The 25,298-nt window shown below is 37.6% G+C and overlaps 1 protein-coding gene and 1 long non-coding RNA gene across 3 annotated transcripts in view; one reads left to right on the forward strand and one right to left on the reverse strand.

Moving 5' to 3' along the window:
• The window catches only part of pde1a.L (phosphodiesterase 1A L homeolog), a 120,557-nt gene that overhangs the window by 83,081 nt on the left and 12,178 nt on the right, over positions 1–25,298 (reverse strand). The window contains exon 1 of one of the 2 annotated variants that reach the window (XM_041576678.1): positions 3,233–3,546. The exons of the other annotated variant lie outside the window; for it this stretch is intronic. Within the exon in view, the coding sequence (XP_041432612.1) occupies positions 3,233–3,285 (53 nt within the window). The 5' untranslated portion in view covers positions 3,286–3,546. Of the gene's footprint in view, positions 1–3,232; positions 3,547–25,298 lie in introns of those variants that run through there. 2 annotated transcript variants of the gene reach the window in all.
• Positions 3,577–16,247, forward strand: LOC121398109. The gene is made up of 4 exons (XR_005964113.1): positions 3,577–3,925; positions 5,343–5,428; positions 15,948–16,004; positions 16,102–16,247. It is a non-coding gene; the product is annotated as an uncharacterized LOC121398109 (long non-coding RNA).

Genomic DNA, 25,298 nt, shown 5'->3' on the forward strand with positions numbered 1-25,298 from the left:
GGCAAAGGTATAACCACATATTACAAAGCATAAAATAATCTACAAAACAAACTAAATTTCTAGATGATCCGGAGGAAGGCGGAACACAATCTCAGCTGAAGCTGTTTGCCATAGAAAGCAGAAAATCCTTCTTGTGTCCAGAACCATTTATCATAAATAGATTCCCAAGTTGGTCACCAATAAAGTAAAACACATTAACAGTAATACCCACCATAGGGTTTTCAAAACTGTGACTTCTCACTATTTAGCTGCCTACTCATAGCTCAATATGGACACTCTGTTTACTGTTTACAAGTGACTACTATGGAATTACTACTATGAAGGCTTCCCAAAATGAGGGGGGGAGGGCTTCAGTTTCAAAGGATTTTTGCAGCGTGTTTAAAAAGTGGGGGTCTAGTTGTTCTACCAGAGCCTTATACCAGTTGGATGGGAGTCCATCCATACCTGGAGTTTTGTAACTATTAGCTTTTACCCAAATCTCACTTTAACGGACTTACAAGCTGAGAGTTGTTACAAAGCAGCAAATCTGCTTAATAACATCTGATTTTCACATTCACTTTTTATTGTCCGTTTGTCTAATGGAAATAGTAAGAGCGAAATGTATTCTGATTTCTCCCCTTGTCTTATGTGCTACGTATCTTACCTGCAGGGAAAAGGGGGAATGGCCTGACATTATATGGGACATAGTCAGTGAATGTAAAGCAGATATTCCATTTGCACTTTTATCAAGGCAACAATTACACCCCTGATATCACTGGCATCTCCCTGTTCTCTCATAGTCTGTAATACTCGTCTGTACTAATCACAATGTAACAGCAACAGCCCCTAAATATCATACAGACACCAGCACCAAGAGATCCCATAAAATTATGGCAGCACAGGTAACCCCTGTACTAAGCCCTAGCCTACGCCATGTACATACACAACCCCATGTTTAACCCAAGTAGCACCACATATAAGACCAATAAATAATGTGCTTGTATTGATCTATACATGCAGCCACATGCCATTGAGCATCTCAATGCTAACCCATCACATGAGCACAATTTTCAGGTACCTATTTAAGAACTAAGCATAGCTTCACTTTTGTCTCTCTGCAACATTCTTCCCCTGCAAAGGGGATTCCAGAATATTACAAGAAAGTATTGTAGAATATAGACCATAGGCTATATGAAATAGCCTAGAATGATTTTCCTTTCTTTCTGTTTATGTGCTAATATGCTCAAAGCAAGATCTTTCATACTAGAGCAGCTTCACATATTGCCTTATGTTTTCCTTAAAAGGAGAATACTAGAACTCTACTTTACAGAAAAGGTAAAGTAGAGCCCTTAACAGGTATATTAGGAAAGAAGTTCAAAGTTACATGAGTCACATACAAGGTAACTCTTTGGGGCACATTTACTAAGGGACGAATATCAAGGGTTAACTAACCCTCGATATTCGACCATCGAAGTCGAAGGATTTTCCTTCGATCAAAAAAAGCTTAGAAAGCTTATGGGGAAGGTCCCCATAGGCTAACATTGATGCTCGGTAGGTTTAAAGTGCCGAAGTAGGTAGTCAAAGTTTTTTTTAAAGAGACAGTACTTCGACTATCGAATGGTCGAATAGTCGAACGATTTTTAGTTTGAATCATTCGATTCGAAGTCGAAGTCATAGTCGAAGTAGCCTATTTGATGGTCGAATCCTTCACTCGAGCTAAGTAAATGTGCCCCCAAATGTAACTCCCATCACTGATTGAAAGATTTATTGGGGATATCTGAGGACATGACCTGCTTGTGATATCCTACTTGTTGTTAACCATAGTAGTAGAGAATATTCCAAGAGATCATAAAGTTCCCAGTGCTAATTATAGCAATTCTAACCTACAGATTCTTTTTGTATTGACCGTGAACTCTTTTTACATTAAATTCCCAACAAATTTGGTGAGTTGCTGTGTGTGTGTGTGGGGGGGGGGGATTTGAGCAACTCTTCCTCCCAGTTTGTCCCCCTCTGTATAATAAACTAATTTGAATATTGAGTGACAGCACAAACAGACAGAGGGGGAAAGATGTTTTTATTGGACTGGAGAGATGAGTGAGACTTAATCATTCTTTTCTCCTACAATAGCTTGTTAGATATTGCAGACTTACGTGTTCTGCTATAGTATTCCCTTTAACAGTTTAGGTGAAATAGATGATAAAATCTACTGCATGGACATTCATGTTACAGAGTACCAACCCCATAAATTTTAATCTGGGTTACACATCAATCTCAGTGGGATTATTTTCATTTCTTTTGCACTTTCTTTCGCATTTATGCCCTGGAATGCCAATAACTATGCAGCCTAAATTATAACATCTAATTTTGGATAATTCTGGATTTATTTCTGTTTAAACTACCTGGCAACCTGAGTAAGTAACTCTCCCTCATTGTGTCTCAGGTACCAAGCATAGCAAACTCATATTTCCCATGTTACCCTAAATTATGGGCTCATCAGAACACACACACAACTGCTGAAGTGAGCAGAACATTTTATATGCAAACACTCACCTCTCTATGGAAACAGTTCAATAAATGCGCCCAAATTAATGTTTTTATGTACACTACAGGAATTTATAGGGGGACTGCTATAGACTGTAAGCTTTGCAGGGCTATTCCCCTTTCACTGTATCTGAAACTCTGTGTATATTGTTACATAGACTCTACAGTTACAGATGTATGTTTTCATGTACCACTCACGTGTGAGCACATCTGTGCGTGACATGTCTCCGTTGTTTTTTTAAGAGGTTGCCAAGTGTTATTCTTTACAAATATAACTGTATTTGTTCTAATAAAAATAACTAAATACACAGATTATATAATGTTTTTAGATGTATTTTTAAATGTATTTTTTAGCAAGGATCAAACATGGGACAAACTCCAACATGTATATACTGACTAAAAATGCCTGGATAATGTTATTAACAATGATTTTACTTTCCCCCTCAAAAATATCTAACATTTTTCCAGCATCTTTCTTCCTTGAAGCCTGCAATCAGCTAAAACATCAGGATTTTCTTGTTCCCAGCTGTTAAGAGTAACAGGACTGTACTAAAGCCTGGGAACTTGAACACAACATTAAAAACCTAGAGTATTTCTGTAAACTACACAGAGCATGTTCTTATGCTGCAGCTTCCTTGTACTTTCTAAATGCAGTACTCAATATATAAAGAATAAGTGCATTTTCAGTACATACGTAAAAGCAAGAACTTACCTAAATATTGGCTTTTGGAGATGTTTTCTCTTGATGGTAATACAGTCACCCATTTAAATGGAAATCAAGGAAAATTAGCGTATCCAAAAAAAAAAAAAAAATTGCACCAATTAGAATAAAAAAGTAAAAAGTCCAGGGAGAAATTCTAAAAAAGATCTTTCCTTATTGTGCAGCTGAAAGTGTTAAACAAGGAGTCTCTTTTAATTTGGGGGAGATTTCCCTCTTTAACTGTTGAGCAGAATGAGGCCATAAAGCCAGTGAAAGTGTACACACTACTTTGCAGAGCAAACTGTGCACAGACACATGTTTAAAGTGTACTGAGAAAGGAGAAGGGCCACAGTCACAGACATCCAGAGTCTGCGAGGAAAAGTGAAACTCAGCCAAGGGCAGCTGAAGTTTAAAAAAAAAAAAAAAAAAAAAGTGATCAGCTATTTCTCATAGTGCAGCTCTGAGAATGTTTCCTGTTTGTATCCGTCGGAACTCCTCGACATATAGCCACACCATGAAATCTTGACCACAGCTCCTAGCCAAACTTCTTCTTTCTTTCTTGTTTTTTCTCCAAAATAAAAGTTGCCCAGCTGTTTTGCAGTCACTGTGGAAGTGCCTTTGGAAAGTTTGTTGGGTTGAAAGGACAGCGCACAGTTTAATGAAGATGGATAGATCTAGTTTGGCTGGCTGGCTGCACTTCAAAACGTAATTATTTTACAATCTGGCTTTTATTCACTCCTGAATGATGTGCAGTAATAATGATGCAAATGAAGGAAGTTTTCGGAAAGCTCACACCCAGTAAATAGTGTTGTACAATAAGTGGAAATGTTACTGAATGTAAATTAAGTCAGTATAGTTAGTGTAGTGTAAACATAAGGAAGATCAATGGTATGTCCACCAGTTGGCTTCTAACCAGAGAAACAGTACAGACCATGTGACAGAGAGTGTATTTTGTGCACTAATTTTAATGTATTTAGTGCACCCCCTAAGGCCTGGTTGCTGAAAAAAGTGAGTGCATATGAGTCCTCTAATAGTGATGAACAAAAAGTTCGGCAAGCCACAAACTTCCGCATTTTGCCAGAGGCGAAACATTTTTGCAAACCCATGTGGCTCCTTTCGCTTTGAGCGACAAACGCTTACGTCATTTAATCCTTTCCCTCTCCTTCCACATCAACCAAAGGGTCTATATAAGGACATACACATAAATATATTGTTTATTCATTTTAATGTGGAATACAAAGCACTCAGATATTATCTGTTGGTGGTCAGATTAGTTGTGCCTCTGTGTTTGTAAACTAGTTTTAAAAAAAACTTGTCAGGTGACAAAATATTCACTGAAAAAAAGTTTTGCGAATTTTTCAGTGCAATGGGACAGATTCGCTTATCACTATCCAGCACTGTATGCATTACTGCAGGATGCTATAAAATAAATTCATCTTTTATAGCAGAAAGAATACTGACTATAAAAATTGCTGAAAATTTCACCATCATCCTTATGGGCACCCTAGATCTTGAAAAACACACTTTGCCTTTTCAGACATCCACAAACGTTCACTTTAGGATGGTGGCACACGTGGCTACTTGGGGAGATTAGTTGCCCAGCGACAAATCGCCTCTTCTTTGGGCGACTAATCTCCCCGAAATGCCTTCCCGACAGGTATAATGTAAATCTCTGGCAGGATGGCACTCGGATTGCTTCGGTTTTCTGAAGTGGTCCAAAATTTGTTGTGAGGCAACTTCTGAAAAAAACAAAGCAATCCCACTGGCGATTTACATTCTAGCCGGCGGGAAGGCATTTCAGGAAGATTAGTCATCCAAAAAAGAGGGATTTGTTGCTGGGCGACTTATCTCCCCAGGTAGCTATGTGTGCCACCACCCTTAGACTTTATGCCCAAACATGGCATGCAAATAAGAGCACAGAGGGCACAACTAATGTTATCTAGCTCTAGGCATTTGTTTCCCATATGTCTGGTGATAAAGGGTGGCACTCCATATAGATACGCTTTTATCAGCAGACATCTGTACTGATCTGTTTGTGGCTAATAATAAGTAAAGTATTTTTCCTTGCTGTAAGGCACTAACTGTACTGATTAATATAAACAGTCTTTTTCCTTTCCTTTAGGTTCTGAATGGAATGAATACAATAGGCAGGGATCATCAATCCTAACTCCTCTTTTTCTATACTTCTACTTCTTTATATGCCCAAAGGTAATCACTACAATCATTAACAAACCTTAATGAACCAAACTCTAGGAGGGGGGAGTTGGCCTCCCATAAGACATCTAAGGCCCCAAATACTTCTTAAATTATCTGTGTATAGAAACTAAAGCTTGGAGCATGTTTGATGGAATGTGGTCAACAACCATTATACTCACTGCTAATATATTTTTGCTAATATATTTTAGTGTAATTCCTACATTTACATGTTGATACTGTAGGAAATCACAAAAGGAACTACGAGACTGTTCTAGTCCTCCTGGGTATGTTATAGTATTGGAGATGTGTGTGTGTGACCCCTGTTTAGAATAATGGTTGCCATTCAGGCTGTTTTAAGTCATCTGAGCAAACATTTGCAATGGCAGAGTTGCAACCCATTAATAATAATATCAATAAAGCCCACTGCACTGATCATTTCTCTTAGAATGATGCCTGAGGTAAATTGACTATATTGATAATGAACCACATTTTCTTCAGTTTTGTAGGTTATTATAAACATCCTCCCCACCCCCTTCAATAACATTGCCTGAACACTCTCAATAAATAATGATGCCTTACTTTTTTCCAGGGTTTTCATACATTTAACTAAATATTACCCTCAGACGCATTAATAGGGAAGTCAAATAAACCATTCTTACGTAGAGAGGTTTAATTGCAAAGGGAGCTAAAATAAACAATACTTTTCTCTCTCTAAAGTACTGTTTATACGAGTTACTTGCTGAATGGAAAACACATAACATACACGTGCCCTTTTCTCCAAAGTTCTGTAGGGCTACAACCACAAATCCTTCAATTTGGCACACACAAAAATATAAATAAAAAATATAAATAACCAAGACTTAGATAAAAATGTATCTAAGTGGAGTATTGAGGCAATGAAATCCAGCTTTCACAATCAGACAAATACTAATAGAACATTTCCATTCAAACTTCAGAACTAGAATTTGTGATATGTTATCCAGGCTGAAGGAAGCACTTTTTGTTGCAGGTTAAGGTTGTGTCATCACAAATGAAATTTGCACACCTGCCCAATGAACAAAACAACCAATATTCATGTTTTCATTGGTTTTAAGTTAGCGTGACCTAATCTGCTTCTGGAATTAGGTTTTTATTGAAAACTTCCCAAGAAAATAAATGAACAAAACTCATGCTGGTTGATGATACAAATCTTACAGACAACTGAAGTTTCCTCCCCAGTCCACTGGCCAACTGCCAAACTGAGTAAGAACCTCACTGTTGTGCAAACACAATCTAGGCCCAAGTCTCTGGTAACAGGCTGGGGTTTTCTTTTTTAGCAAATGTTTCATATAGACACCTGAGGGCCACACCCGTAAAAATAGTAAAAAATCAATAGTAACCAGAAGAGAAAACAAACTGTATTTATTACAAAAAAGCTTAGGCTCTGACAAAGGATTTCCCTTATATGTAGTTTGATATTAAACACTAAAACTGAAAATTAAATGAAGCATCTGCTGTATTTAGTGCTGTAGAAAGTTTGCTTCTAATCCACTTTTTTTGAAAGTTAAGATTTTTGGTTTGGAAGACAAATGAAAGACAAATGCCAGCATGACTTCTCTTCTTTACTGCATTTATTAAATATTTACTAGCATTTTCTTCTTTTGAATAGTCCTGTGAACGCTGCATTTTATCTGTCAAACTGCATCAAACATGAAGAATTGTCTTTTAACACTCCCAACCAAATAAAAACAACAGCAACTCTGGCCACTGTAAATAACTAATCTTTATTTTGTGCACCCCTGTTTTATTTTTATAATATCATTTTCATTTAATGGGTGGGAGGGGTTGTTGGAAATGTCTACACTATAATTCCAGTTAAAATGTTCAATTTCCAGGTTAGGGCACCCCTAAGGATGATACCCCGGCCCGGTGCAGTTTTCTGATAACTTTTTTCTTTCGTCAAAATCCAGCATCCGATGCATGTGCAGTAAAGCGAAAAAAACCCATCTTTTAACTCTACTCCCACAAAGAAAGAAGGAAGGGAGAGGATTGCTCCCTTGCAAGTGCCCCGGGCCCCTGCAGTTTTCTGCCCCAAGGATTTTAAGTCATTACAATCCTTGGGGAGTGCCCAAACATTTGGCTCCCCCCTTGGATTGGAGCTTTCTTTCTCGTTTTGAGACAGCCCTGCTTGTTGATGCACATAGCAGGATGGGGGGGGGGGGTGACAGCAGGTGCACTTATATCTTTGGTGGGCACATGGGGTGAGTGTCTCTGGTGGGCCCCAGGTACCCCAGTCCAAAACTGCATCGAAATCCTTTTCTCCACATACGATTTGCATCAGATTTGCATTTTAGATCAATCTAAAATGCAAATCTAAATGGTTTACTTAGTGGTATGTGCTGCCTACTAGTGACATTCTTGGCTTTGCTTGTACAGAAATGGGATATCTGAATTACAGACAGGTTATCTCACAAAGTGTTCCTTTTAAACATTTTTTTTTTTAAATTGTTTCTCTTTTCTCTTGTATTTGATGGCTGATAAGTTTATGAAAGGTGATAAATATTTGGTTTTAGGCATAGACTGATTTCCTATTGACACACTGGGATTCAAAGCATCTGAAAAGAAAGCAGGTCCTTTGATAAAGGGGCTTTGTTAAAGGTCTTTTAGAATGGCGTTCCTCCAGGGCATCAGTAAATTATTTACTATAGAGAATGTAAAACATCTGTAATGTCCACATACCATAGTGCACATTATATGCATATATGTCAGGTTAACACATAGTAAGAAGGCTATCTAACAGCAACCATAAATAGTGCCTAGAACAAACATGAAATAAGAGTGCAGATACCACAATACCAACTAACCTTCTACAAAATAGTTCTGTAAATGGAGTAAAAAGCCCTTTGGCCTTTAGGTGCAAATATTCCCTTATAATACAAAAGAGCCATGAATATCCTGTAAATTAAATCCTTATAAATGGTGCTTAGTGATGTCATCGGTTATAATCGGAGCTTAGTGATGTCAATTTTTCACATGACTCACTGAAACTTGTGTATAAATAAAGTACCACCTGTTGCAAAATATGAGGATATTAGAAGTCACTTTGGAGTTCCATGACCTGTATAAAAACTCTGCCTTCAGCCTCTTGTTTTTTAATATGGTCATGGAACTCCTCAGTAACTTATAATATCCTTATATTTTAGAAGAGATGGCACTTTATTTCACTATATAATGATCAAATTACCCTGCTTATAGGGGAAGGGGGTGATTTTTCATTCTCTTGGTGTACTTAATCAAGCAGAATCCTATTTCTCACTTTGCCTTTCTACCAACCCTTCTCTGCACAGGGTAGTGGGGGCGATGTAGTACAGCAACAGCAGGGTTGTTTGCTTTCTCCAATGAGAATCCCACCTAATATGTGTACATCTGGCTGTGTGGTCTTTTGTTTATGCAAAGAATGAAACACAGGTTATGGAACATGGAACAGATAAACAGCAATTTCTTAGTTTTTCATGTTTGATTACAGTGTAAAACTGTGAAATCGATATTCCAGCTTAATGACCATATGTTAGTTAACAGCAAGACGACTGTCAAGTCTGACTTGTTAATCGTAGACGGGCTGGAGCCCATATGTTGGATAACACTAAATGGAAGCATGAGCAGTTTTGCAGCAGTGGTAGCAAAGCCATAACTAAGGGTAGGGAGAAGAGGAATGTGCCTAAGATGCAACAGTGGAGGTTGCTAGGCATGTACCTCTTATGTCTGGTTACCCTTAGTTCCCGCCCTGCCCAGGTGTAACTCTGAGTTGGAAGTAAATGTGAAACCAGATGGGACTAGAGACACAGGGAAGGTTGCATGCACCAACTAGTAGCCATGTGCACACTAACAGGGGGAAGAGACAATGCTGCCATCACAGCTTGCCACTCACTGCTGCCCCTGTTCAATCCTATCCAATCCCATAGGGCAGGATTGAGGGCAGCTTGCCTGGCACCCAGTGGTAAAGGAACCACTTGTGGTGAACTGATTGCAGACTGAGGTCATGGAAGGCAGCATGCAGAGACAAAATCATACTCATAATCATGGCTGGATACTCATAATCATGGCTGGATCACCTATTTTAGTCAGCTAGGTGGATGATTGGACAGGGTTTACACCCCTATTAAACTTAATAGCAGTGTTGCTTAACCCAAATGTTTCTGGGGAATCTGGAGACTAGTGTAAACAGAGCAGGCAGGATCCTAAATGGAGGCTTCTTGTGCATCATCTGCCCATTGACTCTGCAGGACATAGAAAATTATTGTGCAGGATTGCTTTAAGAATCCATCTCTTAAGGTTTCTTGACTACAGCTCCCAAGCTTCTATCTAGGGCAATAAATTGGGGAATGCGGGGAGCTGAATTCTAGAAAAGCTTTGAGTGGAGCAGCACTTCTGTGGAAAGTTTATGTTACCTTTAAGTACAAGTAACAAGAACATAGAGACCTGTGCTGAGTATCGTCTCTTTGTGCAATAATATAATTATCTGTACTTCATGTCTCATCCTTTCTATTGTAATAGGTATGGGATCCATTATCCGGAAACCAGTTTTCCAGAAAGCTACGAATTATAGAAAGGCCATTGGGCTTATTTAATATTTACACAATTTTCTATTAGACTTATTCATCCTGGCTCCTGATACAACCAACTATAGGTTGGGTCAATGTGATTGAGACCTCAGCTTGAAAGCTCCAATGGGCCAGAGACTTAAATATAATCTATGTAAAGCACCATAGAAATAACAGATTATGTTGCAACAGTTTTCCTTTAAACAAAATAAATCATAAAATACAATATAAAATAACTATAATGTTATGTTATCCATTTATTCCATTATTTATTAACATATATGAGCCAGTAGACTATAATTCTAAAGCCCCAAATGTCTTAACACAAATGCCCATTGAGTAATGTTACCACTATATGCTTCCCCTTTCTACTGATATTAAGTATTTTTGAGTGTTCACATACAATTTAATATTCCCTAATACACATTTACTTAGCTGAGTATGAAGACTTAAAAATAATTTGCGGCCAGTTAAACTTCACTTTATCAAGAGAATACCTGTCTTTTCTAATCCTAACGGCTTTTACTAAATAAATAAATACTTCCTTAGTTAGTATTAGACAAACTTCACATGGAGTATTACGAACAAACAGCCAAATAATACAGCAAAAACATGGTTTAAATATGCACTGAAGTTGTAAATACGAATCTATCTATACATATATATATCTTAAATTTAATATTCAATCATTGTAAATATCAGCAATGCAAATATGCAGATATTTGGTAGCACTACACATCATTAGTTTCTTTTTTAAGGGAAAAGGGCAACTAAAGACAAAAGAAGTAATTTTCAAAATATTAATTTTCAAAGCAGGGTGTAAAGTGTAAAAATTGTGTTTACATGTACTGGTACACTATAACCAATCCTGTTGCATGTAAATATGAAACTAGTGTAATGTTTTTACAAAACATTACAATATTGAAGTTGGTATGGTAAAGGTTTCTAATGGTCAATATACTATCATCCCTCTTTATAAGAAATTTTCCTTTTTAATCTATTTCAGGCAGCATATCCAGAAAGTGCAATTTAAAAATGATGTACAACAGGGTTTATATGCAACTTTCATCTGGGGCAATAGATCTTATACTTCCTTGTTTTAGTTACATCAAATATATCTTCTGCTGCAGTTGTTTTTTTGGCAAGACATCTGGATTTCATCAAGTTCTGAGTTACATTTCTGATGGAGAACACATTGGCTGTAGCATAATAAAAAAAAACGAATTTTCCACAAAAAAGTCCATCTTTTATGTCTTCGTACATAAGCCAAGGAAGATTTAAAAATAAAGTGACTTTACTGCTGTGTCCGAATATTTACTAGATTCAAAGGCAAATTACTAAAATCCCCCCATGTGCGTTTTCTCATGAAGATTTTTTTCAACTTGGCAGCTTAGTTTGAGACATGTCCAGCTATAAAGTAGATGTCTGTTTATTTCTGGAAGATGTTTGTATTAGATATAAGAACTAATTTTGCTCATTGAATACACAAAGTCATATATCAGATTTATGTATCTTTCTGCATAGATACAAATATGTACCCCCCTTACGAAAATACAAGGGAAACCAGGAAGTAGAAGCTGTTAAATTAGAACTGTGTCCAGCTAGATTGGTAAGATAACTGCCAACCAAAACATGATACAAGTCAATGGGTTCTCATATTTATTTTTGAGCCACCTGGCATAGGCAAATTGTTGGCTGTTGTTGGAATTGTTGGAAATTAAAGGAAACATATACCAATACATTCTGTAATAGCAAAAGCATAGCACACTGAGAATACTGTGCAATATTTGCTTTCTAGCATTACACTCAAATTATGCTTCAGAAGGGCAGATATAGTTCTGTTTTGGTGTTACAAAATATTGTAATTACTTCAGCTCTAATAGTATGAAACCAAGAGGAGAAAGCTAAGTGTAAACTGTGCAGGCAATGCTCTGATAGAAGGAACCTTTTGCGTTAATTGGGACACTGGCCCTGGGAGACTTGGAAATTTCATTTTTAGAGTGTTCTATCTAAGAAACAGGTTAAAGAGCTGTTTGTTATATTGAAAGTATCCTCCCTAATAGTAAACAAAAAGGTACTATATGTGACCATGTCATTCAGTAACCATATTAAGACATAAGGCATTGGTAGCTTTCTTATAAGACAATATATCTCAAAAGCTACTTTTAATGCACTGTATAACTAGATGTTGGAGTTGCGAGTGGTTCTCTTTCCTAATAGGTGAGGTTTTTCAAGTATAGAGATGCTAAGTGAAGGTGCTTGGGGCAGGGGGAAGAGGATAAGAGGCAAGTGTTGCTTGTGGAACACAATAGTGATTAATGGGCAGATTTATTAAGGTTCGAGTTGTGTTTTCCAGATATTATTCGAGTTTGAGTTCATTTAAGGTCATTTGAGGTATAAAAAACCCTAAATAAAGATTAAAGATAGTCCGCATAATGTTAGGGGGCACATTGTTCACATACAGCAGTTGGCTAAACTATGGAAGGTTAAAGGATTTAAAAAGTGAACACATGTTAAAAGTGAACACATGCTAAACTTTTTGTATGATGTAGAGAGGGATATTCTGGGACAATTTGCAATTGGTATTCATTTTTCATTATTTAAGGTTTTTGACTTATTTAGCTTTTTATTCAGCAGTTTGCAGTTTCAGTATTCTGGTTGCTGGGGTTCAAATTCCCCTAGCAACCATGCACTGATTTGAATAAGAGACTGGAATATGAATAGGAGAGGTCATGGATAGAAAGATGACTAATAAAAAGTAGCAATAACAATACATTTGTAGCCTTAAAGTAGGGATGCACCGAATCCACTTTTTTTGGATTCAGCCGAACCCCCGAATCCCTTGCGAAAGATTCGGCCGAATACCGAACCGAATCCGAATCCTAATTTGCATATGCAATACCGAATACCGAATAGTGTGCAAAAGACACTATCATCCACCCATTTGTACTTTGCACACAGTTGTAAAAGACTCCTTATATTTTCATTATGAAAATAGTTTACCCACTGACATCAGCAAGAGCTAAATAAAGGGGGTTTTTAGTTACAAAGTTATGATCATAAAGTTGATAAGCCACCATACCACGTCAAGGTAAACCCCTTATGGTGGTCCCTAACTTGTTTACCTCTGATAGTATAAAAAGGCTCAGGAGACACTTATCCCAAGTAATGCTACTATCCAGAGAGGTACAAGCCTTTTCATTCTATGACCAGAGGTAAACAAGTTAGGGACCACCGTACAGGGTTTACCTTGACGTGGTATGATGGCTTGTAAACTTTATGATCATAAATTTGTAACTAAAAACCCTTGTTTTTGCAAAAACATGCACTTGTATACATACTGAATTATTTATGAGGCAGGGGACAGGGAATGTGCATTGATTAATTGGCCAAATCAGTAGCACTTCCATTGTATTTAAACATATTTTATTTATTTATTAGCCTTGGAGTTGTTCCCACAACCCTCCTTTTTTGTATTTTGGAATGTTTTCTGTTGTTATATTTATGTAGCCACGGGCAAATAGTTTTATCTTCTGGAGTATTAGAACAATAAAATGTTGCCAAACCACATACCATATGCCAGTTATGTGTTTTTTTTAATTTTTTTAGAAATCTATTTTTGCTTAGTCCTGATGTCTGCTCTGCCCAGAATCCTCTCTTAGACTCTGGTGTGTAATGTAAACAAGAATGACAAACTCGGGAAGCATCATAGTCATAAGTGAATTCTGGCATTAGCCATGGAACACAACTGATATGATGAATGCCCTCTGATGTCAGATGGTTCAGAAGAAAACAAAACAACACATAAAAACCATATCTCTTCACTGTAAGAAAATAAGAAAGCTCTATTCAGTATAAACATTGTTAGGATTATAAAAAACAATTGATGAGATTATAAAAATGAAAAGTTACTGGTTCAGCCTTTGATCAGTTTCATTAGTTCATAACAAGGTTACAGATATAGGGGGAAAAAAAGTTGGGGTATCAGTTATTCAGCCACAGTTCCAAGAATTAGGGATGTAGCGAACTGCCGTTTATGTGTTCGCGAACCCCGTTCGCGAACACCGGCAAAAAATGCGAACAGTTCGCGAACAGTTCGCGAACTTCGAACACCCGCAAAATCGTTCGATTCGAACGATCAAAGGATTTTAATCGTTCGATCGAACGATTTTCATTCGAATCGAACGATCGAAGCCATTCTATCGAATGATTTCATTCAATCGAATGGCTTCGATCGTTCGATTCGAACGAAAATCCTTCGATTTTAGCGGTCGAAGGAATCGAATGGTCGAATGGTCGAACGATTTTTGTTTGAATCTAACGCGAACTCATATTGGCGAACATCGCGCGACGTTCGCGAACATTCGGCGGACGCGAACAGTCGAAGTTCGCGCGAACTAGTTCGCCGGCGAACAGTTCGCTACATCCCTACCAAGAATATCTCAGGTTTTCACCTAATCCTAACTGACCTTCAAACTAGATTTCAGGTGTATCTAGGGAAGCAAAATAGGTATAATCCCCAAATATTATTCAAATTATCTTCTACACTGCTCCAGACACACTTCCTACTAAGGGGGAAATCAACTAATGGGCGAAAATCGCCAGCCACGGCTTCGCCACAATTCGCCAGGCGCAACTTCGCACAGATAACGCTAATTCACTAAGTTGCGAAGTTTCATCGCCGGCGCTGAACGCTTGTGAAGTTGCGCTAGCATTACTACGGCAGGCATAGCGAAGTTGCACTAGCGTTAGATAATTTGCATACGGCGGGAAGTTAAATCTCAATGGACATATATGTTGCAGCAAATACATTAAACTACACAAGCCCAGGGAACCTTAATAAAAGAAAATAGAGTTGTTATATTGCCCTACACATGAGCCAACAGTATAGTTTATGTGCCATATGTAATGAAATGTAGGGGGGGAAGGAGGGTACCCACAAAAAAATGTACGATCAACTTTTTTTGGACCAAGTCCTAACTACTCTATTGCACTTCGCCTGGTCTGAGGTGGCGAAGGCAAGTCTGGCGATAGAGGTAACGTTTAGTAAAAACAAAAACTTAGTGAATTTGCGTGGTAACGCTCTTTCGCCAGAGCGAAAATACGCCTGGCGTTAGAGTGCGAAGTTGCGCTAGAGTCTTTCTCCTTCGCTAGCATAATTATGCCAGCGCCCGTTAGTAAATCGGTGAAGTGCCGAAATGAAGTGCCAGGGTTAGCCACTTCGCCCTTTAGTAAATTTGCCCCATAGTCCCCTACAATACTCCAGCCCCCACACCAGGGGATCAACCCCACAGTTTAGGAACCACTATCCTAGGGAAAGATGGAGTATTTCTGAGTAGATCTGGGTAAAACTGTATCCCCCAAATAACTCTTTTTATGGAAAAATTCCACATAACTGGCATTGCTTGTCAGTGATAGCTGAAATAAACGCCTTAAATTTTTCTCTATGTTCCTCATGTTGAACTTTGTTTGAAATCGACACTGACATTATAAAAGCTGAAAAGATTAGCTGTCAAGTACCTAATTATCTGATACAATGCAGAGCAGCAATTCCAAATATCTCCCACCCACATACTAGTTGCTTCAGTGTAACATAAAGTAGCTGTATAATAGCTGTATAGTACTTTCCATTCACACCGAAATCTGAATTAATGGAAAGTGCAATTACATTCCCAGTCTTATCCTGTTTGCTGGCAGCACAGTGTGATGTGTAAATGGTATTGACTCAGACCTTGAAGACACTGAGCTGTAAAGCAGGTGATTAGTGTCAGAACCTTGTTACCTTAAAGGAGATATATATATATATATATATATATATATATATATATATATATATATATATATATATATATATATATATATATATATACTCCCTTTAAATGGTGTTTGAAACAAAACACTGCTGCACTTATTACACAATGAAAATTTATTTTTGCTTATTTTTGCACTAGGAGTACCATTATTGGAGGCTCCCTGGGGCACTACTGTGGAGTTGTGGTTGTCAAGAGGTATGTATGTGTATCTAAATTTTTATAGCACAAGTTGTAATATAAGATATAGGTACTAAAACTATATTTTTGAGTATCTTACGTCTTAATCTTACAGCAGATGTGAAAGCATGCATGAACTCCTATGGTATCCCGGGGATTTCTATAGTATGATGTTGTGGTTCGGTGCTCAAGATCATGGAGAACAATGTTTTAATAAGTGATTGATTAGGGATCTCTCTAAATAAAAATTGTACAAAATTATATTTGCTTTTATTGCATTACTTTATTTCATGAACCCACAGAATTAACTACTAGAAATAAAAAACTAGCAGACCAATAATCTACTGAGCGTTTGTTGTGGGTTACAACCACAGATGCCAACTTTGCACCTGGGAGCACCTAACCCCCTTGTGGGAAAAGATTGGTCATTGCAAAGAAAAATGGAGCAATAGTTGTGGTTGTAATTGGGGGGTAAGAATCCAATAAATTCTATCTTTCATTGTATAGCTCCAAACAATCTAAAGGGAAAGTAGACAAATTTCTAGAAACAGCATGGAGCAAGTTTGAAATTTACCGTTAATTTTTACCCTCATTTTATATAGGTAACATATTATAGCCAAATAAGTACAAAAATATTTGCATTTATCTGCTCTGTTTTTGTTTGGATTGTATTCTTTAAAGCCACAATGGCCACTCATATTGAAGCACTCTAGCATTCTAGCACTGCTATTTGGGGTACAGAGAAAGCAAAGAGAACAGCAGGAAGAAAGGGTTTAGGAAGGAATAATAGTGAGGACACATCATGGTGGTGAAATGGAATGCCTTGCAGTGCTTTGGTCCTTGGTTCAATTCCAGTCACAGCACTATATGCAAGGGGTTTGGATGTCCTCATTCCAAAACTGAGATCTAAAGCTCTACCTGCTAATTCTGCCTTCACTGTAATTAGTTTTTTTTTATCATTTGAAAAATGTTGGCTTGGTTTAAGTCAGTGATCCCCAACCAGTAGTTCGTGAGCAACATGTTGCTCTTCTACCCCATGGATGTTGCTCCCAATGGCCTCAAAACAGGAGATTATTTTTGAATTCCAGGCTTAGAGGCAAGTTTTAATTGCATAAAAACCAAGTGTACTGACAAACAGAGTCTCAATGTAGGCTGACAATCCACATTGGGGCTACCAAATGGCCAATCACAGCCCTTATTTGGCACCCCAAGAACAGTTTACATGCTAGTGTTGCTCCCCAACTCCTTTTACTTCTGAATGTTGCTCACGGGTTCAAAAGGTTGGGGATCCCTGGTTTAAGTGATAAATATAATTAAAATGACTATAATCATTGTATTAAAGTCATTTTGTCAGACTATAACTACTGTACATACATATATATATTTGTGTGTGTGGCATATGAAATGGGACCATAAATCAGTATGAATTTAAATTCCTCCAATATGGTCATTCTCAGTCTCAGAATTCTATGCAGAACACACCGTCTGATTTACAAAGACAAGCGAATCCCCATACAAGCCAACAGACACAGCTTCACACATTGTACACACAAATCAGCCTCAGACTGACCCATACAACTGGCTATTGATACAAAGGGCAGCTGGACTTCTGCAAATTCCATCAGAGAAAACCAGTATGAGTAGTTGCTGTTAACTACTTCTCTTTGTAATTAAGGGGATTTTTTGGTCTTTTGACTTATAGGAGCAAGTACAGTATCACTCCAAAATGTGGAAGTCTACACTTTCCAGAAGACTTTCCCACAGCCCTGAGACCTTCTTTATATAGAAGAGATACTTCCCCAGAAATCACTACAGTTTAATATACATCAAGCCCACAGCAACAAGTGTTGGCACTACAACTATTCACAACCATGCAATTTGGTAGCTGAGTCAGTCTCATGGAAAATCAAAGGGGTCAAAACATCCTTACCCTAACACTGCTTATCATTCAATCATTCAAAGGAATATAAATATTCTGCGGATGTGACACGATTATCCCTTTAAAGGTGGGTTTGAGGCAGCCATGTTTAATCCACATAACTTTATTGGTGAGTGGAATGACCTGGAGTTGAGAGTCCCTTGTAGGATCACATTTCCCTAAACCAAGAACCTGGGGCTTAGACACAAAGGTCATTGCATACTAAAAAGCACAAATTAAGTTAACATTCTATATAACTGTACCAAAGTTTGTCCCATATCTGTATTATCAATATACAGTATCTGTTTTAATTATAAAATTCAATGTAAATCCTGTATTAACAGTTGTTTATAGTAATATAGCTAACCAACCCAAGGACGTGATCCTGTTGTGGACTGCTAATGATCTACAGTACACTGCATAAGAAATATAAAAGCAGTGTTTCATAGACAGGTTGGAGGCAGTGGTTTATAGATTCCCGGGAGGTACAAAAACTCCAGATGCCAGATGTGAGAACTGCTGGAAGTCTGTTTTAAAGATGAATTTATCATGCCAGAAATAAAATCTCCCATGTAGCAGCTAGCTTTGTGGAAATTACTGGAGAAACAGGGTGTTCTCTAAAACCACAGTTTCCTTGATTCTGTACAGAAACTGTAAAACCACAGGAAACTTCAGTCTTGATAAGATTATCAAGAAAATTATTTAAACTGATGCCTATTCATTTTTATATCAAAGCGTACTTGTTTGTTAAAATAATGTTAAAACCTGGCTGAAAACTATTTTTAATTTGGTTCTTCTACCAATGATATCACAATGCTCTTTGCTGGATGCTATCTAATACACCATGCTGATATCTTGCTAGTGAATGCTGACACTATGGGAGAGCTGTGGGACGTGGAATGAATGGCCGTGGCCACAAAGTCTGAGAACAATGGCAAATTATATACGGTTTGAACTGCAATCATAAAAATAATTATAAGTGAATTAAAATAATAGCCAGGGAGGCACTCACTGGATATTTCTTTTTTTTCACCAAGGCAGAATTCTTTTCTTCCACTTTTTTCTTAATTGTATTGAGGTCTTTATGTCACAGCTGTTACACATTAGATTAGAATATACATTAGAATACAGAAGCATGTAGTAAAGTGTTTAGCTCCATTACTTTGAACTCTAGAAGGGCCTTTTATGACCACTAGGTACAGTGCTAGGTGCAAAAATTGGTGCAGAATTGCATTGATTAAAAATGCCATACACAACCTGCTTGCACCTACTGTGATCTATATTGTCATGCACCAATTTACTGGTTGTGGTTTATTTACTGCATAAGGCACAAGGCAGGAAAGCAGTTAGGTCTGGTGGAATGGAACTGTATCTAACATAACTAACCAGGAAGTAAGAACAGGGCTGCCTTTGTGTGTTGCACCTAGAGCTGACCTGAAGCTACCATCATCCTGAACATGGTGGGAATTCTTTGGTCCCCACAGCATTCAACATTAATAGGTGCAACAGACTAGTGTCAAACTAATTACACTCAAACATCATTTTAACACTTAGACCCAGAGCTGACACAACCCCTCAATATGCAATTCTGTTCACTTTGACTACCCTTTCTTCCTTATCACTTTTACTCCTTCAGTAGATACTACTTCTCCCTACTTCTAGTACATTTTAGAAAATTAAATAGTGGGAAAAGACAGAATCACTTAACTGAATGCATTGGGGAAGTGAATTATTAAAGCCTGGATTATGGTTGGTTATATATTACCATGCTAATTCCACAACTGACAAATGAGAGATGTGGTTAGGATGAAGAGTTACTCAATACACATGATCCCCAATTAGCTTAAACCACAGTCCCACTCTGAGGGTAAATGTAAATGCTCTAATAGAATGGCAGAATCTGTGGACAAGCAATAGTCATTTTCAGCACTTTATTTTTTTTACAGCATAACCAGTAATTTGAATGAGAAAAAACATAAGTCTTGTTGCCTTGGGAACATTATTTAACGGAGTTGGTCTTTTCTTGGCAGTTAAACAATTTTCCATCCAAAGTTTCCAATAATCTTATGATATACGATTTAATTACTCACAGCATGTTAAATATTTCTTCATGAGGAAACGGGGAAATGATCATTTGGATATATCATTTTTCCAGAAGCAGCTTGCTTGTGAATTAGGTTTTCATTGTAATGCAGAGGGAAATAAAAAGGAGCTGACCATAATCTACGATGTTAGTAATCATTTTAAGAGACAGGGTGACACTAGGGTTCTTCTATTAGGTCCTTGAACAAGCAGAAATGTCTCCTCTATTTACATTTGATTTGTGTTGTAAGGTATGATATATATATATCAGCCAAGCAGATCCGCACTCACTTAGTTAACCCTTCCGTGGTCCGCCCGGGTGCCGCTCCTGGGATCCAGATAAATATAGAAAAGAACGGTAGCGCACTCCTGGGACTTGAATAGAAATATACTTTATTTAGACATGGTACAGAATCGACGTTTCGGCTCCCCTCTAGAGCCTTTATCAAGACAAACCACCCTTGCCATTACACCCCTTAAATAACCCACATGAAAGCCGCTCCTCCCCTTGTGCAAAGTTCGACCCACACATAAAACGCTTTCCCACTGACACTTTACATAAAATGTATCCCAAGTAAATTTTAAAAATTTTTTTTTATAAATACTACACAGGTAAAATCTTATCACTGTAGCAAAGGACACCCTGAAGCTCTAGCGTGTATTTAAAAAACAATTGAAAAAACATTGCTCATTAAGGCCCTTCGGTGCCATGGTGTTTAATCTTCTAATCCAATAGGTTTCACGCTGCAGAAGCAATTGTGATCTATTACCACCTCTCCTGGGTTCAGATACATGATCTATTCCAATATACTTGAAGGTAGGTAATCTATGGCCTTTTTCAAGGAAATGCTTGGCCACCGGTTTAACTGACTTCCCATCCCTAAACGCCGTACTGATCGCGTGAAACCTGAACTGCATGTGCAGCTTCTCTGTAAGTGAGGACAGACACACCAACTTCTGTGTGAACAGTTACTTGTTTGTTTTATAGAACTCAGCATAAACACCTCAGCATAGGTACATTTTAATGTGCATTCTTATTTTAAAAAGTAGTTTTTTAGTGTTAGTATCACTTTAAGGATTATTCTGCCATTGAATGTCATCATTTCTATCTTGATAAATGTGTCCAACTGATTCAATTCCTGCTTGTCCAAAGATCCAAAGATCTCCAAATGTGTTCAGTCTAATGCCACCTCTGTGCAAGGAATGGTGACATTACTCACATTGCAATTGAGTAATCTGATCTTAAACCTTTCCCAGATAAAATTAATCATTCTCCTAAGAGTTTCTTTTTTTCATAAGAAGAATATGATATTGTGTTTTTTCACAACAGGGGTCCTATTTCTAATCTAAAGCTAGGTGAGCACCGGCAAGACATTTTTTTCTGCACTCTCAGATGGGCCTTTGTTCTGACTGTGTAGTTGTTGCAGTTCATATGTTTGTGGTTAGTGCTGGGACAGTTCCATTTAATATGCTGTGAGCCAGATACTTTAGAATATAACTGTTGAACATAACCTTAGAGGGGCCGTTTACCTACCATAGCAGTGTTTCTTCAAACAACTGTTGCCAGACTGCATTTTCCAGCATATTTTCATGGGTCATAGTATAATTAGAGCTGTAGTTAACAGGACCGAACTGGGATTCAAAGTAGGCCCTGGCATTCCTAGTACACATAGGCTCAACAGCCCACACCAGCCCACTTAATAGTCACTTTCTATGGCATTTTACAAGCAGCCCCTCTGGCATTTGCCAGAACCCACAGATTGCCAGTCCAGCCTGAGACTAACCATAGGGATGGATTCTAATTACTATCCTCCAGGGCCAGTGGCTGACAAGACTTAAATATCTTCCAATTCTGTTTATACTAAACTTTATATTGCTAGTTTTATATGACCATTGCACTCTGAATGCCTAAATTCACCCTTCTGAACTTTAATCACATTATAATATTGGCAAACAATTTGATTGGCAGTAATCTCAGTGTTTTAGATAATAACAATGACTGATGTACAGCTTGTAAGAAGTACTGGGTCGATAGGTAACAGCATCCAAGGAACCCCCTGATTGCACCCCCCAACATCAGCACCCATCTTGTCACCTAACCAACCAAGGCATCCACCCCTTAATAATAGGATGAAATTATGCTGCTTTTTTCTACCCACCCCTACAGTTATGCACTCTTAACTTTTAAAATATACTGGCCGAGTAATTGCCCTATTTCAGTGTTTGTCATATCTTTTTAAATTAAGTCCCTCTTACAGGTTCAACCTTTAGTCATAGAAAATTTTTTAGTGTATTCGTTATTCAGTCACACAGTTTGGGAACTGTGCCCTATTGATATAATGCCACCAGCGAGAAGAGTACCTATTATTCTTGTCACTGGATGACCCTATTGCATCTGTAATTAGGTTTAAGGGATGCCTATTGTGGAGTGAAATGAGAGAGATATATGGGGGGTTTACACTACCTTAAAGGAAAAATAAAAATGGCTTGGACTGAAAAATATTGTCTTTAATATTTATTCTGTTTTGAGCTGTTTTTCCTTTTCACTTCTCTAAAAAAAGAATGTATTATTTTTTGGTTACCTCACAACAGCATTGGATGAATCACTCATTAGCACAGCTGGATCAGTCAGTTAGTCATGTACATAGAGAAACTGATCCATCCATATTTGCCCAGTGCCCTGCTCTAGAGGAAAAATGAAAGGGTACAAGATGCAAAAACTCCAAATGAAGAAACTAAGAGGGAGGAGAAGTTTTATGCTGCTCTTTGTATTAGCGTTTTACTAAAGGAAGGTGGAATATTACAAAATAAGGGACAGGATACATTGACAGGAGCTCTGTAGCAGCTGAATCGCAAGGCTGGCATGGTGTTGGTGGTGAAGGAACTTCAACAGGCTGTGGGGCTTTGTGGGTGGCCTTAATGTAAAGGATGAGCGCGATAAACATCTCAAGCTTCAGTGCACTGATCACCATGGGAGTGCTTTTGCCTAGGGAATGTCATTCCCTTTCATTACTGCCTTCTGTAACTGCAGCATCTGAACTGGCATATGTCCCAAATATACTTTGTGTGTGAACTGAAATAACTAGTAACACATTCATCACACTAAATAGAAAAGAAACAGGCATTTTTCATTCAGAAATAGTTTAACATTATTGGTTAACCCTAAAGAAACAAAACCTATTACAATCAGCCTCAGTTTGCCTCAAAGGGCTAAAAATTACTTTCTAAAAATGAAATGGTAATTGCATAAGTTCCTAGAGAAGCATGTTAAAATATACATTACATTATGCTTATTTTTTCATGGTTTCAAGCATGGCCATACACGTTTCGGAATGATCCACGGTCAATGATTGGAGGCCTGCAAAGACCAGACAGAAGAGAACCACATTACTTAGTAAATTGACTTTATTTCCTACTCCAACCTTCTAGAGTCGTAAGGCCTTCACACATACTATTTGAAAATGCCAAGTTTTGAAAACGTTAACTGCCCCATTAAATCTGGGGAAAAACGTGGCAGTTACTGGTGTTCTTGTATTCTTATACAATAGGTCTGAATTTATATTCAACCTCAGTAACTGGGTTAATCTGTAACTCTAAAACTTGCATGTTCTTCCCAGTATGAATAAGATATAGTTTGGCCACCAGGACTTGGTGGCAAGAAGAGGGATGGTGAATCAGTCATTGCAAAGGAGCATTGTTGGGCACATTGAAGAGCCTTGAAGTATAGCATTAACCAGTCATGATTTAGGCACATACTGTGTGACCATTAATAAATTATGACTGGTTAATACTACACTTCAAGACTCTCCGGTAAACATATTAGAATTAAACCAAATGAGCTACAGAAATGACGATTTCTGTACAGCAACTGATGAGTCTTCATCTACAACACTGAAACTGAAGCCTACTGAAACCAACTTATATACTCCCACTGTGTTGTGCACAATATCTTCAGTCAACAGGTGTGACCTGATTCATGTTAATTGGTTGTTATGGGTTCAATGGTCTGCAGCAGACTTTGCAAGTATTCCTCTGCTGTGCAAGTGGAGGACCCTTTTAGTTCTAAGCATCTTTCTAATACCTGTATACATGAATTACACATTTTGTAATTATGTTCATATTGAAAACAGCATCTGCCTGTTCTTTGTTGTTCCTCACACTGCTGGTCCTGACTAGATGTATCATTGAAACAATGAAGCAAGGGTAACCTTCCCTTCAACCAAGACTCAATTTCCCACACTGGTTTGCCTTTTTTTAGAAGTGATATTAGATTTTGACTATATTATCACCAGTGCACCCAGTGCTCAATTTTCAGTGACCAGTGCAGACATGCTAGCTAATAATAAAAGTAATATAAAGGCAATACCAGAAACCCAAAGTCTGCAGTCTTACGATAACGATAAAATAAAACCATTGAAAGTAAAGAATGAAATGAAGTAAAAAAAAAAACAAGGCGCAAACAAAGTAATTTAAAAACATATATTAAGCAGTTCTAAAAATACTTGCAGGTCCAGATGTACTAATTGGAAAGATCCCAGCACGCATAAGAAGCAAATGACTCACTGAAGCAAACAGACATTTCTGTTCTGTAGAACAAGTGAGATCTCAGATGTAGCTACATTTATATACAGTAAATATTGGAAGGATCTATGCTATCCAGAACAAGAAGCGCTGCACATCTAATATCTAATAAAATCTGGATAAAGTTTTTTTTGGTGTGTGTTTGATTTACAGCCTCTATTTTACTAAACTGCTGTCTGTGGGCTAGTGTTCTTTTTAACCTAACAGCCAGGCAGTTGTGTGAAGGACAGACTGGAAGGTGATTAGAAGATGGTCCTTAATATAATAATAAGGAATAAAACAATAATAACATTCTACTTCAAAATGAAACACTGTTACGTTTACTACAATTTTTTTTTTTTTTTTTATGGTTACAGGTTGTCATAGACTTCTGCAAGTGAATAAAGGCAAAATGTTAAAAATATTTACCAACTGCAATTTGCATCAGATATCAATCATCTTATGAAAAGAGAATTGGAATATACATTCCCACTTTAAGATTGCATACAGAGTCTAATCTTGTTTATTAGTTCCAGACACTAATATATGTACTTAGACCCTTTCCATCCAGAATAAAGTGTGTGTGTGTGGTTCTTACATGATAATGCCAGGCCAGTCATCCTGGGAACAAAAGCATTGCAGAGGTTCTCCATCATAATTTGAAAGTGAAATATAACTCACATTACATGTGGATTTGGATCTGCCCATCATGTTTCCCTGGATGTTGGAAGTTATAACCCAGGTTATAACCC

The sequence above is a fragment of the Xenopus laevis genome, chromosome 9_10L, assembly GCF_017654675.1.
Source record: "Xenopus laevis strain J_2021 chromosome 9_10L, Xenopus_laevis_v10.1, whole genome shotgun sequence".
NCBI lineage: Eukaryota > Metazoa > Chordata > Amphibia > Anura > Pipidae > Xenopus > Xenopus laevis.